General features: G+C 37.2%; 1 protein-coding gene across 1 annotated transcript; it reads left to right on the top strand.

Moving 5' to 3' along the window:
- The first annotated feature begins 3,260 nt into the window (after positions 1 to 3,260).
- On the top strand, positions 3,261 to 13,909 carry LOC115918901 (arylsulfatase B-like). Its single transcript, XM_030993786.1, has 7 exons — positions 3,261 to 3,673; positions 6,189 to 6,375; positions 7,691 to 7,875; positions 9,157 to 9,364; positions 10,868 to 11,120; positions 13,122 to 13,321; positions 13,638 to 13,909. Exons 1-7 carry the CDS (start codon positions 3,398 to 3,400, stop codon positions 13,907 to 13,909), a joined length of 1,581 nt encoding a protein of 526 aa, XP_030849646.1. The 5' UTR covers positions 3,261 to 3,397.
- Positions 13,910 to 15,914: the final 2,005 nt, after the last annotated feature.

Genomic DNA, 15,914 nt, shown 5'->3' with positions numbered 1-15,914 from the left:
TCATTATAATTTAAGGTCATATCAAATTATTCAAACATAATGGACACTTGGCATTCCATTCTTAGTCGGTGGATTAAACCATGAACTAAAGTTATTCCGCTTTCGAGAATACCACCCCTTGTGTTCTAGAAGCACCCAACTCAAGGGGGCAGATGTTTCCATCTATCAATGGGAAGGGGCAAAATCATTCATCTCCCTCCCCTCCGATGCCCGCAAGGAGAAAAACGATTAGCCATTACAAAATGAATATTTACCGAGTTTGAACATTACAAATTGTACTTTTCTCTTTTGCTTGGTACGCTCTCTCGCATTTTAGTTGAAACAGCGAAACATGGTTTCAAGAGACTGTACTGTATATACTCAGTCCTATCAGGCCATAGAAGGGTGTGGGTATCGGCTTTCCTCTATTAGACAATAGGGACTTTTAGATTTGCACGTCGATATAGTGGACTGCTACGTGTGACGTCCTATTAAGGCAATGTGACGTCCTTAACAGGACGACGTCACACGCAGCAGTCCACTATGTCGACGTGCAAATTTAAAAAGTCCCTATTTAAATGGGTAACAGGGCAAACTCGCTTTGCCTCCGCCAAGGCTCGCAAGGGGATAATTGCCTTTGAATAATTTTGCAGTATAATAGTATGCTTTTTCGTGCTCCGAAATACAGTTTAAACCTACCCGAATCTTTTGTTCTTCTTCACACAGTAGCTACACCCTCCTGTACAGGGTATGTCAATAGAAGGAGTGTTTCTCATCATGTGTAAAAACGCTGACTACCATAGAGAGGGATGGCGAGAAGGTGCTTCCCTTTAGGGACTTTTAGATTTGCCGAACGACAACGTGGATTGCTATGATCGACGTTCTTTTAATGCACTGCCTTGAATGGACGTCACACGTATCAGTCCACGCAAATCTAAAAGTCCTTTTTATTGAAGGGAGCACGTACGTATGTAGTCCATAATCTGCTCGGTTCTTTATATTCCCTACACACCTGGCAAGCGAAGCCGCCGAAGAGGGCGTTATCAACAAACTCATGTTTATGCTCATCAGCTCAGCCTTTTCCGACGGGCGTTGTTTAATGATTACACCACCAGCGGCTGGTAGTAAGTAAGTAGGGGGAGGTAGCGTTGGTGTGGTGGAGATCAAAATTAAATAGGCCAGATTTTCGACTAATACGTATGTGATGAAATCAATTTCCCCGCCGGCCCGCCCCTCTTACGAAACTAAAAATTCTATGTAGCTAGAGTGTTTCCCCCAAAGCTGCAAAAGAGAAAGGTGAGAATAAAATAGAGGGAAAAAAAAGGAACGGTAGGGAGAATAAATAGTGAGAAAGAAAGAGAAAAAACGGGATTTTGGAAAAGAGAAGGGACCAAAAGCATGGAAGACAAAAAATACATAGCAAGGAAAGAATATAAAGATAGTATACAAAACAGGGGCGGGGCACGTGACGCCAATGCGAATTTTGTATATTTTTATTTAATATTTGCCTTTTGATCCAGGCACTATTTGTGTACATGTTCCTCGTTTTAAATCATCAATTATCAACAACCTTTAGTGTTTGGTGGGGGGGGGCATTTTAAGATTTTGTATGTGTTGGGGGTGGGGCAGGGCCCCAAAACCCCAATCTTTTGGAGCCGCTACTGGCATGGCCTTCCCAAAGGTGATTTGGCTGAAAACAAAAGAAAATAAATCGTGTGCTAATACTTCAGGCTTTTGCCGAGGACCCGGAAACTACATTTATATTGAATTCAAGATGAAGTTTAATTCTTGTCATGCAATTGCAATGTTTAAAAAAAGTGTAAGAGCGACTAGTAGATCATATATCACATAGATATTTCTTATACTGTGAGGTTTTTTGAAACCTTAAAATAAAAAGAAATTAAAGCTATGAGTAACATGCAACCTAAATGTGTATATAGGACTGCACAAGCATGTGGCATGAAAGCGGTTGTCCACAACCTTTACTACTATTACTTGTCATATTTCGTGACTAGTTGATCATATATCACATAGATATTTCTTACACTGTGAGGTTTTTTTAAACCTTAAAATAAAAAGAAATTAACACAGTCTAGCCATGAGTTACATGCAACGTAAATGTGCATATGGAACTGCACAAGCATGTAGCACGAAAGCGGTTGTCCACAACCTTTATCAATATTACTTGCCATATTTCGAGTATGAGGGCATTTTGAATAAAGAGCCATTCTGTTCAAAGGGGCGGTTTTCTGTGATACTCATCCACACTAACAAACGAAGAATGAAAAAACCTTACACATATAAACCTTACCGAGTGTTTATTTGTTTGCAATATTTTGTGTTGTTCTTATTCTGTAAGTTTGTTGTTGTTGTTGTATTGTTTGAATGGGAATTACACCTTTCAAGTTTTTAAAAACTTTTCTTTGTACTTTCAATTTGTTTCTTTTATTACATACATTTAACAACTAAATTATTCATACCCTTGTAAATGTGATATTTTTGTGTTTTTAATAACTTAAGCAAGAAAGGTGGACTGGACAAATATGAGGGCGTTTGTTGGATTCATTTTAGAAGTAAGCTTTAAAGCTTATCTGCCGTAGTTTACAGGAGGGATTAGACCGCTCTGCAAGGTCACTGGACAGGTGGTTATCTCATCAACTCAGCTCTCAGTTAACATAAGAAAAAGAGGATCATGGGGGACCAATGGTCACCGATTATGCGTTGTTTGTTATATAGAGGGCGCAAGTAGCTACCAGTAGTGCAGTGGGCCTTTAATATGTCACATTCTCCCAACAAACATAAATCGGGACAAATCAATTGTTTTGTTATACTTCAACCATTACAACGCTTGGTAGGGGTATGCATAATAAATTTGTTAACTGTATGCGTATAAATTAATTAAATTTACACTGTATATAACATTGTCATTATTTCATTGAGACAAATCATACATTTTACAGTTGAACATTTGAGCAAATAAAATAAAACGTTGAATGCTTGTCCAGACAGGGTTTCCTTTAAAGGTTGGACTTTGCCCCCAATTTGCCCTAGATATCTCGGCTAAATCTCGGGTCAACGGAATAATAGAAGGGAGCGCTTTGCATACAGAGAAAGCTAGGCAACACGATGCCAACACGGCACAATAACTTAACAGCCAAAATACTATTTTGTAACATCGTCGTTTTTTTTTTTTTTTTTTTTTTTTGGGGGGGGGGGGGGGGACTGCTATTTACACTACTAGAAATACCCATAACGAATCGTCGGTGCTTGCTTGGTTCAATTAGTGGTGAGTTGTCCTCATGCGTAACTTGTGACTGTTTGATTGCAGTGTAAAAGCAGCTTATAGATTTTCGCCTTCATCTACAACCAAGCATGCGATACTAGCTTAATAAGTTCAATCATTGCAATAACCCCCAAAATGGCTGTTCGACACCTCGGTGAGTTTGTCGTGATTGTATGCCTGACGTTGCTCACATCTGGGTCCTCGTACGCGGAACAATTACCCAATGTCGTGTTCATCCTCGCTGACGATTACGGATTTAACGACGTTGGCTACCATGGTCGATCGCACGGGTCTGCGATACTGACGCCGAACCTGGACATGCTCGCAGGCGAGGGTGTTAAGCTAGAGAACTACTACGTTCAACCGATCTGCTCTCCAACGAGGAGCCAGCTCATGTCAGGGAGATACCAGGTAAAAACCAGGAATAATTAATCTAGCAACGCCTCTTCAGCCCGCTGTTAATAGTTAGATAATTAAAATGAATTAATGATATATATATATATATATATATATATATATATATAAATAGATGTGAATAAATTAGAATAAATACACATAAATATAAGGATTACAAATAGAGAAATTAGTAAATGACTTCTTTATCGTTCGTCTGTGTCCCCTTAGATCAAGATTACTGTATCTTGATCTTCAGAGTAGTTGCTACAACTGGCCGTGTCAAACACGTTGCCCCGTGGTGCGAGCCGGGTGCGAGATAGGACTCTTGTAGCATGCCCCCACTTCTTTATTAAACTGCTAGACTATAGTTTTGTTCAGACGGAGGCAAGTTACCCTAGGGTAAAGGTTGTGTTAAGAGCTAGTCGGAGTAAATATGGTGAGGTAGGTGTAAAGATAGGAGTAGTGACCGTCTGAACGATGATCGTGTTAGCCACACCCCGACCTATTTACTCCTAGAAAAATCCAGGAGTAACTCACTATTAAATAATAATAATAATAATAATAATAATAATAATAATAATAATAATATTAATATGTCTTGTTTATCCAGGGTAGCCTTATCAGTATTCATACTGTTCTCCCTGACGGCCCTGCAATCATATCAGGGACTTTTAGATTTACACGTCGACAGCTTTGACTGCAACGTGTGACGTCATTTTAAGGCACTGCGCATGCTATTCCCCTTTTCTCAGGGTTTTTCCCCAAATGACAACACGAGTTCGAATCGCGGGGGACTTCATGCAGTTCTAATGTGGTGGACTGGTAGCCGCCGAAGTACTATTAAATAATAATAATATAATAATAATAATAATAATATTAATATGTCTTGTTTATCCAGGGTAGCCTCATCAGTATTCATACTGTTCTCCCTGACGGCCCTGCAATCATATCAGGGACTTTTAGATTTACACGTCGACAGCTTTGACTGCAACGTGTGACGTCATTTTAAGGCACTGTGCATACTATATACTAGTGAGCGGGCCTTGTCCCCCCCCCCTTCCGCAAAAGAGAGAGAGAGAGAGAGAGAGAGAGAGAGAGAAGGAAAAGAAGGGAAAGAGGAGAGAAAGGGAAAGAAAGAAGAGGAAGAAGAAAATAAAAGGGGGAAGAAGGAGATCGGGGGGGGGGTGCGAAAGGGCCTTGCCTCCCAGGCTGTTGCCTCCCCCCGCCCCCGCTAAAAAAGAGAGAGAAGGAAGGAAAGGGAAAAAATAGAGCTAAAAGGGACCAAAAAAGAGGAAGAAGAAAAAAAATGTGAAAAGAATTTCGATGCGGTGTTCGAGTAGAATTCTGTGAGATGATGATATACTTTCTCGTAGCTTGATGTGACGAGGTGTCTCTATCCAGATATCTGTTGATAGTATTATAGAATATAGATGCCTGAAATGACCTTCTGCTCGTAACCGACAAGTCACCGCATTAAAATTAAATTGCAAATAGTGTTTAACAACACGATGGTGGATGTAACTTTCTAATATTCGAAGATATATGACCTTCAGACCATATTGTTTTATTATTTTTTATTCAATCAATCAACGTCAAAGAATTGATTTATCATCGCTCTTCAATTTAGCATTTCACCTTTTAATGTACTTTCATTCTTATGAATCACGAAAGAACACTGAATTGGATTCTTCAATGTTTGTTTTGATTAATTTCCTCCCCTTTCCTTCTCCCTGTTTAATACTGATAAAATTTCAATTTTTCTTAATCAAGGCAAAATATCATTTTCATTTTTTTCTTTATGCAAGACAGGAAGAGAGAGAGAGAGAGAGAGAGAGAGAATATGTTAAGTGAGAATTATCGAGTACAACTATGAATTGCATCCTTTTCAATATTATTCAATTCGCTGAAGATATTCAGAATATGAATATGATAAATCCTCATAATACACCAACGCTGTTCAACGCATCCAGCGCTCCAACCATAGCCCATACGCCAATGTACCATATTTATCAATATGAACAGATTTTTAAATGAAATTTGAAGAAAAATCAAATTTACAATGCACTGACAGGCATCAGTTGAAATCATGAATTCTCTGTGACTGGCTTAGCACTAGTTTCTGAGGGACCAGTCACTAAAGAGGAAATAAAGGGAAGGAAAATTGAGAAAGAAGTAAATAAAAGAAGGGGGATATCAGTTGCAATTTTCCCGCCAACAAGTTGCGGATCGGGATCGGGGTGGGGCAAAAGTACCATTTGCTTCGAGGCTGCGCCTCTCAGCAAATAGTACTATTGGAGTCACCTCTTGCACATAGTTTTAACACAGAACCTCTCAATACAGTGTATATTTGTATAATAAATCCACACAGGTATCGAACACGGAGTCATGAGACACCCTTAAATTATTAATAAACACATTTTAAAAAGCATTTTAGGAAACGAGCTGTTCATATAATGATTATCAACGAGGATGAGGGACAAAGTTTCTCTATAATGTATCCACGTCATCATAGTGATATATTCTTTACCAGATCCACACGGGTCTCCAACACGGCGTGATCAGACCTCCCCAGCCGAACTGTCTCCCGTTGGATGAAGTCACGCTCCCCCAGAAACTCAAGGAGAATGGCTACGCCACTAACATGGTCGGTAAATGGCATATTGGCTTTTACTTGGATGCTTGCTTGCCAACTGAGAGGGGCTTCGATTCTTACTTTGGTAAGGGCTTATTTTAATGAGCATTTTTTAACGAGTAATAAATCTACCACTACTACTACTTGTCCGTGGTCCAAATCCCGCCGCAGCACTAATGTCCTTTGGCAAGACATTGATCTACATTTGCCACTCTCCACCCAGGTGTTAAATGGGTACCCGGTAGGATGCGAAAGCTAATGTGGTAAGTTAAGTAAGTGTGCGCATGTAAAAATGACGCCTGGCTGGAATGCTCCCCAGGGAGTGGAGAATGTGCATACATTGTGTGCGGGTAAGCCTGAATCCAATGACCGGGGTAATAATATACTTATCTGTAAAGCGCTTTGTGAGGGCCTCCGGTCCTGAAAAGCGCTATATAAGAACGAGCTATTATTATTATTATTACTACTACTACTACTAAAATGTTGATAATAGTAATGACAATAACAACAGAAAATACAATAAAATGATAATACTATTGATAATTTCTAAAAAAAAAAATAATGAAAATAATAATAATATTTATAACAATAATATTGATGATAATAATAAAATTAATAAGGATAGTAATAATATCACAAATATTAGATATAATGATTTTTATTAGTATTATTATTATTACTACTATTATAGTGTTGTTAAATATTGTGATGAAAATAACATGGTTAATAAAAATAATGGCAACAACAAGAACAATAATGATTAAAGTAATAATAATAATGTTAACAATACTAACAATAATAATAATACTATACAAACAATAACAGTTATACTAAAATTGAATTATAATAGTATCACTAATAATTATTGCAATGGTATAATAATAAGTAACAGTTAGAGTCAAACGTGCTTTAGCAGCAACCTGTATAGACACACCACCTGTCTATACAGACCATATTTTCTGCAACCCTCGAAAGTAATTAATTATGTAAACATATATGAAAACATAGGCCTATGCTAAAGGAAGCTGTACATAAAGATCACCTGCCTAGAAAGATCACTTTTCGTGTCTCCCGTTAACGATTTTTATGTACAGGCACTATGAATATGACGGACACAGAAAGCAGACAAAATATACAGTTCATCATTCTACCCTCAACAATTGCTGTGGTATACAAAGGAACATCCCTTCACTGCTATTATGTAAAAATAAGTAGCACAGGTGAATATGCATTTGACACCTGTTCTACACATTTTTACATAATAGCAGTGAAGGGATGTTCCTTTGTCTACCACAGCAATTGTTGAGGGTAAAATGAGGAACTGTATATTTTGTCCGTCATGTCCATAGTGAGGTTTCACTGTATTCTCACTGAACATTTTGTTCTTCTTGTTTTATCAGGATACCTGATAGGAGCTGAAGACTATTACACGCACATGCGCTCCTACAATGTCGGTTCCAAGACCCTATCAGGATACGACCTACACGCCAACAAGACACCGGTCTTTCAGTACGAAGGACAGTATTCCACCCATCTCTTCACGAATAAAACAATTGATGTCATAGAGAGGCATGACAAGACAAAGGTACGTTTACGTGTACAGTTTTTGAAGAGCTCGTTCCCAAAATAGTATCTTTTTCCATTGTTGTTCTTCAAATCAGGGACGTGATAGAGAAGGACTGGAATCAAGCCACTCTCCCTTGACCCCATGCTCCAAGCCGCCGAAAAAGTATGCGCTAATCTTCAACTGTTGACCAGGTGGTGGGATAAAAAGAGCGCATGAAATTTTCAGGATTACGAATTCCTACATCAGAAAATGGTATCGCAGCAACTGTTCGCTGTCCCTTTCAATTATTTCTCATCTATTGTAGAATGTGTAAACAGTTGAACAAGCGAACACAAACTTGTGTAATTTCATCCTTTTTCGAACTGCGAAAATACAAAAAACACGCGAAAACACGCATTAGCAAACTTAAAGTTATCGAAGATTGTAAATCATGGATTGAATAACGGAATATTAAAACGTGCACAAATTAGCACATTATCCTAAAATATTCAATTTTTGTCAGGATCGAATATTTCTTTTACCAACTCTAGCACACAAAAAGGAGGAAGGGCTGTGTCCTAAATTTGAAAAAAAATTGATGCACTTTTCCCGATACAACCCCTGTATAAATGTTATGCCATTTTGCTGGTAATTTTATATTTTGGAATAAGTGAGAAACTGGTGCCTGGCCTCCAAAATTCTCCTCAGTGGAAGCGCGATTCCAAACAAGTGGAATGTTACACATCCCATTGTTATGCTTTAGAACTCAAGAATGCGTTTAAAAAAAATTACAAGAGTTTCGACTCCTCACCTCTCTGTTCACATTTAAGCTTACTCGTCTGCATCATTATTTTCATTTCACTGCTAATTAAATGCGCATTTTTCTTATCTTTAAAAAAAATTCTCCTAGCCAATAGATTAAGAGTGAATTTTCGTTTAAGTTGGTTTTATACATGCTTTCTAAACACAAACTATTTTAAAGGTGCTTGGCACACTTTATTTAAAGGCAACTCTGAACTGTATCTGACTTACTTCAGTTGGACCGGAAAATTTGTACGTCTTCGAGCTAAGCCAATTCGCAGGAAAACGTGTTTTTATGGATTATTTGAGCATTATTCCTATTCGTTCTTTTTCCCTTTTCCTTTTGTATTTGTACATTAAAGCCATTGTTCATGTACATTAATTACTGTAAGTGCTAAAAAAAAGTTTCCTATCTCAGAGCTAAGCCACCTTTCAAGAAGCATATTTCTATGGATTAATTGAGCATTATTATTATTTTTTGATTTCCCCTTTTTCCTCTCTTGTATTTGTCCCTTAAAGCCACTCTTCATGTACCTGGCATATCAAGCTGTACACGTACCTTTGGAAGTACCTGACAGCTACATGGACCCATACATGAACATCACCGACAAAAATAGACGTACCTTTGCCGGTATGGTAGCTTGTATGGATGAAGGTGTAGGAAACATCACAAGAGCTCTCAAGGACGCTGGTCTTTACGATAATACCATCATAATATTCTCAACGGGTAAGGAAATACACGTATTTCTATTTATTTGTAACCCTATCCGGACAGCTATTGTTGTTTGGCTCGATAATGTCTTATCCAGAGCAGGCCCCCACCCCCTCCTCCCTCCCCCCCCCCCCCCCCTCCAAAAAAAAAAAAAAAAAAAAAAAAAAAACATAAAATGAAAATAGATGCAACTAAGAATAAACCTGTAAAGGAAAAGGAGAAAAAACAAGGGAAGAAATACCAGATGCATAAGTAGAAATGGCATTTCTATTCATATGTACATGCCCACTACGTCTAGTTAGGTTGAGTGACCATGAATACAATTTTTAAAGAGGAAAATAAGCTTTAACATCCTTCAAAATGGGAACATATTGGTGATATGTGCCACCCTGTATACTATATGATAAATAAAAATGATAAATAAATATATAAACAAAAAGGGAGGTGCAAAGTAATTTTTTGAACAAAATTTGTAATTTTCGTAGCTTTTCAGGAATGTTCATAGCGATGTTGAGAGACAGTACACTATATTAAAGCAATGTAACAATAAGGAAAAATTATTTGTTGTACATTTGAAGAACTTAAAGTGATTAGTTAAGCCATAAAATCCTGTCATGAAGGTGGACAGGACATGTTTTATACACTTAAAAAATGTCCACTGTGTAAGGTACAGGTAAACGATTTTAAAAAAATGGCTGGACAATAATTGACCATAATGCAAACACAATGTTCGACAGTAGATGGCGACATTGCTGCCACATTGTACAGGTTACACATGCGAGATACGATACTGGGGAGACGATAAGATTTTTTTCCGGCTTCCATAGTGAATGTACAGCAGTGTCAACTAATTCCTTATTTTAATAATTTATTGTGCAGGTTTTATGAACTCCCTCGATGCTTTGATGAGATCTATGTAGGCACTCTCATAATCTGGTAATTTATCTACTAGTTTATTGGTTATGGGGGCTGTTTCACAAAGATCCTAAATTGGACTTAACAATAATAGAAAGCCGTTAGCATCTATACAAATATATTGTAAACGTTGTTTTAAAAGGCATGAAATGTTGATTCAAATCATTCATATTTTCTGTCATCAAGGAGATTTCATGTTCCTGATGTGGAATATATAACAAGTATAAAATAATGGATTTTTCTCTTTTGTATATATTCTATTTTAAGGCTACAAATGGCTCTCCATGATAATTTTGAAGTCCAACTTAGAGTTAAGTTCGACTTAGAATCTTTGTTAAAAACCCCCCAGAAATTATTATTTCTTCCAAGGTCTCGAGCCATTGTATTTGCATGGGATCCAGAAGTGCCTGTGCAAAATATACCCATGGTCGGTACTGCCCTCTATGGTCGAATACCGTAGATTCGGTAGCGAGAATTTTAGCAGGATTGTATGGGTAATGTAAAAATGAATCTTACTGTTTGGTGTGTTCAAGTTAAATGCACATTTGATCACTTATTATTATTCTAGAATTCAATTTAGGTTTCTTTTTTTTTCCTGAACAGATAACGGGGGTCCAATCCAAAGCGGTGCCAACAATTGGCCACTCCGGGGAAGCAAAGGATCCCTCTGGGAGGGAGGGATCCATGGAGTGGGGTTCGTACACAGCCCTCTTCTACCAACGTCAGTCAAAGGAACGGTCAATCGTGAATTGATTCATGTGAGCGACTGGCTACCGACTATTGTAGCAGGCATTGCAGGTGGAGCGTTGAATGGAACTAAACCCTTAGACGGCTACAATGTCTGGAGCTCTATCAGGTACCCTAGCCACCAGGAACTCTCCCTTTCCCTCTACTTCTTTTTGAATCTAGCGAATCGTTATATTTGAACTCATATCAGGGATGTTTAAAGGTATAAGAATCTTCTATTATGTACTTTTTTCATTAATGGTACTATGTCCTATTTGCAGGCCCAAAAAACTGAAAAGGTTAAATTCCAATGGCATTTGAAAGATGATACTGATTTAGAACTTCCCAAAAAGTGGGCTTGAAAATGTCTTTAAAGGTTAAATTCAAAGAAGATCACAAATATGTCAACTAATGTATCACTAGAAACTGGTAAGCTAACGGATGGCCATCATACAAGCTTTAGGTCAACTACATATCGGGTGATTTATAAAAATACAAATACAACCACCTCCATAGCAGCTGGGATATACGAGAGATTCGCCGGAAAAATAACGATGTTTTAATGACGTCACTATATGGACCGACACTGCCCAAGCAGACGACATCCCATAGAGAATGAACATAATTGCAAAGCTATTATTTCTCAAATTATAATGAGTTTAGTGTATATTAATGTAATAAATGTCAAACCATTCAAAAGGGAGTATGGCCTGATTCTGATAACTAAAATCGTTTGCTTGTAAATACTCAGGATAGGGGTTAATTAACAATCAAACAAACCAGACTTTCGAATTGAAAAACCCCCGGAATGATATTAAGGACGGCATTTGTTCCCTCTTGAAACGCCGAACATACCGCGTAGTGTGCAGCTGAATATACAACGACGTCTTATTTTGCTTAAAAGCGACAGATTCCTTTATTTTAATATCGCTGCATTTGTCATCAAAATAAACCATGCGCGGGGTTTAGAGTGAGGCAATAGATTATACATTTAGCCTGACGGTAGTGAAGTAAGAGAAAGACCTCAAGAGAAGATGAAAACACAGGCACTGAAAATGTGTGAGATGTCATGGGACATCGTCTGCTTGTACAAGTCATGTCCATACTGTGATCTCACACATCTCAGCAGCGTTCGGAGAGCTCTTCGGGTGCTATGCCGGGGCTGTATTTAAGCGTTTTGTAATTTATGATAATCATAACTTCGAATGTTTCCTAGCATTGAATTGTGATAACCTTGTCGAATCAAAGTTTGAACTTGCAATAATGAAAATAAAGTTAGTTTTTTTAAATCAATGAATATCTACTTTAAGTGGGAAAATAATGACTATTAGTTGTCGAATCGACTAAGTGATAACAATACAGTACGTAATAGTCTGATTTTCAGACCATTGTACCGAATGGTCGTACGTTTTGTGCTGCGCAAAGATTCAAGCAGTTTAATCTTGGCCATTACAAGAAGTGGGTTATTGATGTAGACAGATGCTCATGTACCCTTTACAGCTCTGTTTATGTATGTTTTTACCAAAGAAGAAGAGAAAAAAAGCCAGTCAGTCACTCAAGTAACAGTGAATTCTAGCAAGTAAACGGGTTTCCTTGCATAATTTGAATATTAGGACTCTGCTAACGTTTAAATTTCACAGATAGGACATACCAGACATATTCATAATGGCTGCAAAAGGGACAGAGTACCTTTAAAGCGCAACTCCATTTTGGGGGACTTTTTTTGTATTATTAAAAACTTTACGTATTTTGGTAAATTCTTCTCTTCCGAGACAGAACTTTCCTTTGGGACTCAATTAATCAAATATTGTTTTTCTAACTAACAATATTTTTCTTTCAATGCTATATTGTTCAAATGAAAAAAAGTATATTTGGGTAAATTTTTGATAGAAAAGTTGAACTAAGGGCAAATTTCGATCGAGAAACATTGATTGTGAAATCTCTCAATTTGTTGCTAATTTAAGGATTTGAAAGCCTGTTTTCCCATTAAAAATACCTTGCGTCAAACGCAATGTGGTTATGTTTTAAACATGGACTCAATGCGCGAAGGGATTTTTGCCGATGTCAATAGGTGAAACTCAAGGATATTGAAATCGCGTTTTTATTTACTTTCGCATTTGTAATTATTCAGTGGTACAGCCTCGTCCCCTCGAAAGGAAATCTTGCACAATATCGACTCGCTTTACGTCGCTCCCGAGATTCTACCGAATTACTTTGATGGCGAGGATTTTCTGTGGCGATTTTTGGAGCGAGTTTTGGAAGACAAATTCGATACGTCAATAAGAGCTGCGCTACGCGTCGGAGACTGGAAAATAAAGACAGGGCCAGACGGTGAGTGCCGCCAAATTATCTCAAAGTCATTCGCTCATTTTCGCAATATCAAAGATAAACTTGAGCTCTGGTCATACTACGACTACGACTACTTCTAGTAGCAGTACTGGTACTGATACTTCCAATTCGACTATTAATACTACTACTAGTACGACTACGACTACTACTTCTACTACTACTACTTCTACTACTGCAACTTTCAACACTACTACTGCTACAACTACCACCATTACTAATACTACAGCAAATTTTGTCGTCGTTGTCATTTACGTAAAAAACGTTATTTCTCTATCCCATCCTCTCTTTGTGACAATAGCATCGGCATCCGATGTGTGGCAGCCGCCAGCCGAGTCCGGACTCCACACGATATATCCGATAGAGAAACCGAACCAAAAGGTATTGCTCTTCAACATAACCGCCGATCCCCTGGAGCGAACTGATCTTTCAGGAAAGTATCCGGATGTTGTCGATGAGCTTCTTCAGAGATTAGAGGAGTATTACAAAGGTTCGGTTCCTGTGCGGTATCCGGATCCGGATTTGGAAGCGGATCCAGCCTTGCATGGCGGTTCATGGGGGCCATGGGAGTAAATCCATAGCAGGTTTAAGGTGAAAGTGCTTCAAACGATAACAATAGCAGTGGTTCTACTAGGACCCGACCCCCCCCCCCCTCGACACATATATGACATGAAAATGGTTGGATAGAGAAGAGGAATGAACAGAAAAGGAAAAATAAAATGGAAAAATAAACTGGAAGAAGAAAAGACGAAGCATTGGCTGAGCTAATTGATTTGTCAGATAATTTCGTAGCAAAACAGCTCATCAAAATCCAGGTGAAATTTGTGTTTGTTTGTCGTAGAACTTTCGGACTTTCCCTCCATCCTGTGGCAGAAAATCCTTGATCCACCAATTCACGTTGCAGTAACCCAACGGCTAACAAGACCGACAACAAGTAATTTCACGACAAGTATTAACCCTGATTTAAAAAAAAAGAAGTTGTTGTTATTTACAACGACAAATGAATACAATTGATCTAGACATCACAGAAGAATCTGTTAAAAAGCAGAGGTAAAATAAAAATGTTATTTATATTTACTATTTCATTACACTTTTGATGTAAGGTTCAATTGATACATATTCTGAATAAATTCTAAACTCGGCTTCTAAACGAGCGTTTAAACTAGAAATAAGAGGCAAAAGTATTGCTAGCTTGTTCCCTGTTAAAAAAATGAGTTCATTAATGTTCCACAAGACAATTTATATCATGAGAAACATGTTCTTTTTTTCTTATAACATAACTATTTTAATTTACTACACTTCTATTTTCTCTATGGCTTATATATATATATACCATACAACGACAGTATAATGCAATGATTGTGCACTCATATTGATATGGAGTTTACAATACTCTTGTCTATGGAAGAACGTGTGTTTCCTGAAAAAAATTTCAAGAAATCTGAAGTTGGTCAAATTCACGAAAAATGAGATACATTTAGGTCTTGCCTTAAAAAATAGAAACATTTTTAACTATAATTGCAGAATTTATTTGGAGAAAAAAATGGTGCTCATTATATAAATGTCTTACGTACCGAAAAAATAATAACCTATGGTTTCTACAGTTTGGTTTTAGACACGGTAATACGACGAATATGGCTCCTCTTGAATTTGCTATTACGATATCAATGTTTATGAGACTAAATATATTTTTTTTTGGTGATATTTTTTAAGTATTCAATTATATTAATCACAACAAAATCTATCGACGAGATTTATCGTCACGATATCCATGGAATAACACTAAAACGGTTTTAAAATGATTTCAATGACAGCAAACATTTTGTATTTGTATACAATAATAAATAAAATAAATGAAATATGTGTGATATAAATATAGGAGTTTCCCAAGGATCAGTAGTGGGACCGCTGTAGTTCCTTGTTTTCATTAATGACTTGCAATATGTAAGCCACATAATTGTTTGTGTTATATTTACAGGTCGCAAAATCTTGTCCATCTTTGTAAAAGATATCACTTTAATTAACCATTCATTAAATGTTGAATTAAAGTCTATTTTTAAATCGTCTACCAAAAACATATGGTACAAAATCAAAGAAGAAACGTGTTTTGTAGATTTCAATAAAAAACAAAAGGATAAATGAAAAGGGTATGCAAAGATACGTGGAAAACAATGACATTCAGCCATTAAAATAAATTGTTGATGCCTTTATTCACGAAACTTTACCTAGAGAGCACACAAATATATTGTTGGTTATGAGATGTCTACAACAATAATTGGTGCAATAAATCGTCTGAAATGTACAGTACCGAATCAAGTACTTTTAACTTTGTATCGTACAACGATTTTTTCATACATAATGTTGTGTTCTACCTATGGGCTTAAAGTGCCCGTTGCCTCCTAGACCGAGTTTTAGAATGTTTAAAAGGTGACATTCGTATTATTAGCAATTCAGCACCTCTTTCCTGTGATTCTGACCTTTTTTAAAACGTGCATTTCCAATCGAAGCTGTTCTCTTAATCTCAAAATAATGTATCTATATGACAACTTGAACGTGCCCCAAATAATTAGATTTTGGG

Source organism: Strongylocentrotus purpuratus, unplaced genomic scaffold (assembly GCF_000002235.5).
Source record: "Strongylocentrotus purpuratus isolate Spur 01 unplaced genomic scaffold, Spur_5.0 spur5_scaffold_20, whole genome shotgun sequence".
In the NCBI taxonomy this organism is placed as follows: Eukaryota; Metazoa; Echinodermata; class Echinoidea; order Camarodonta; family Strongylocentrotidae; genus Strongylocentrotus; species Strongylocentrotus purpuratus.
This window is presented reverse-complemented; position numbering and strand designations above follow the sequence as displayed.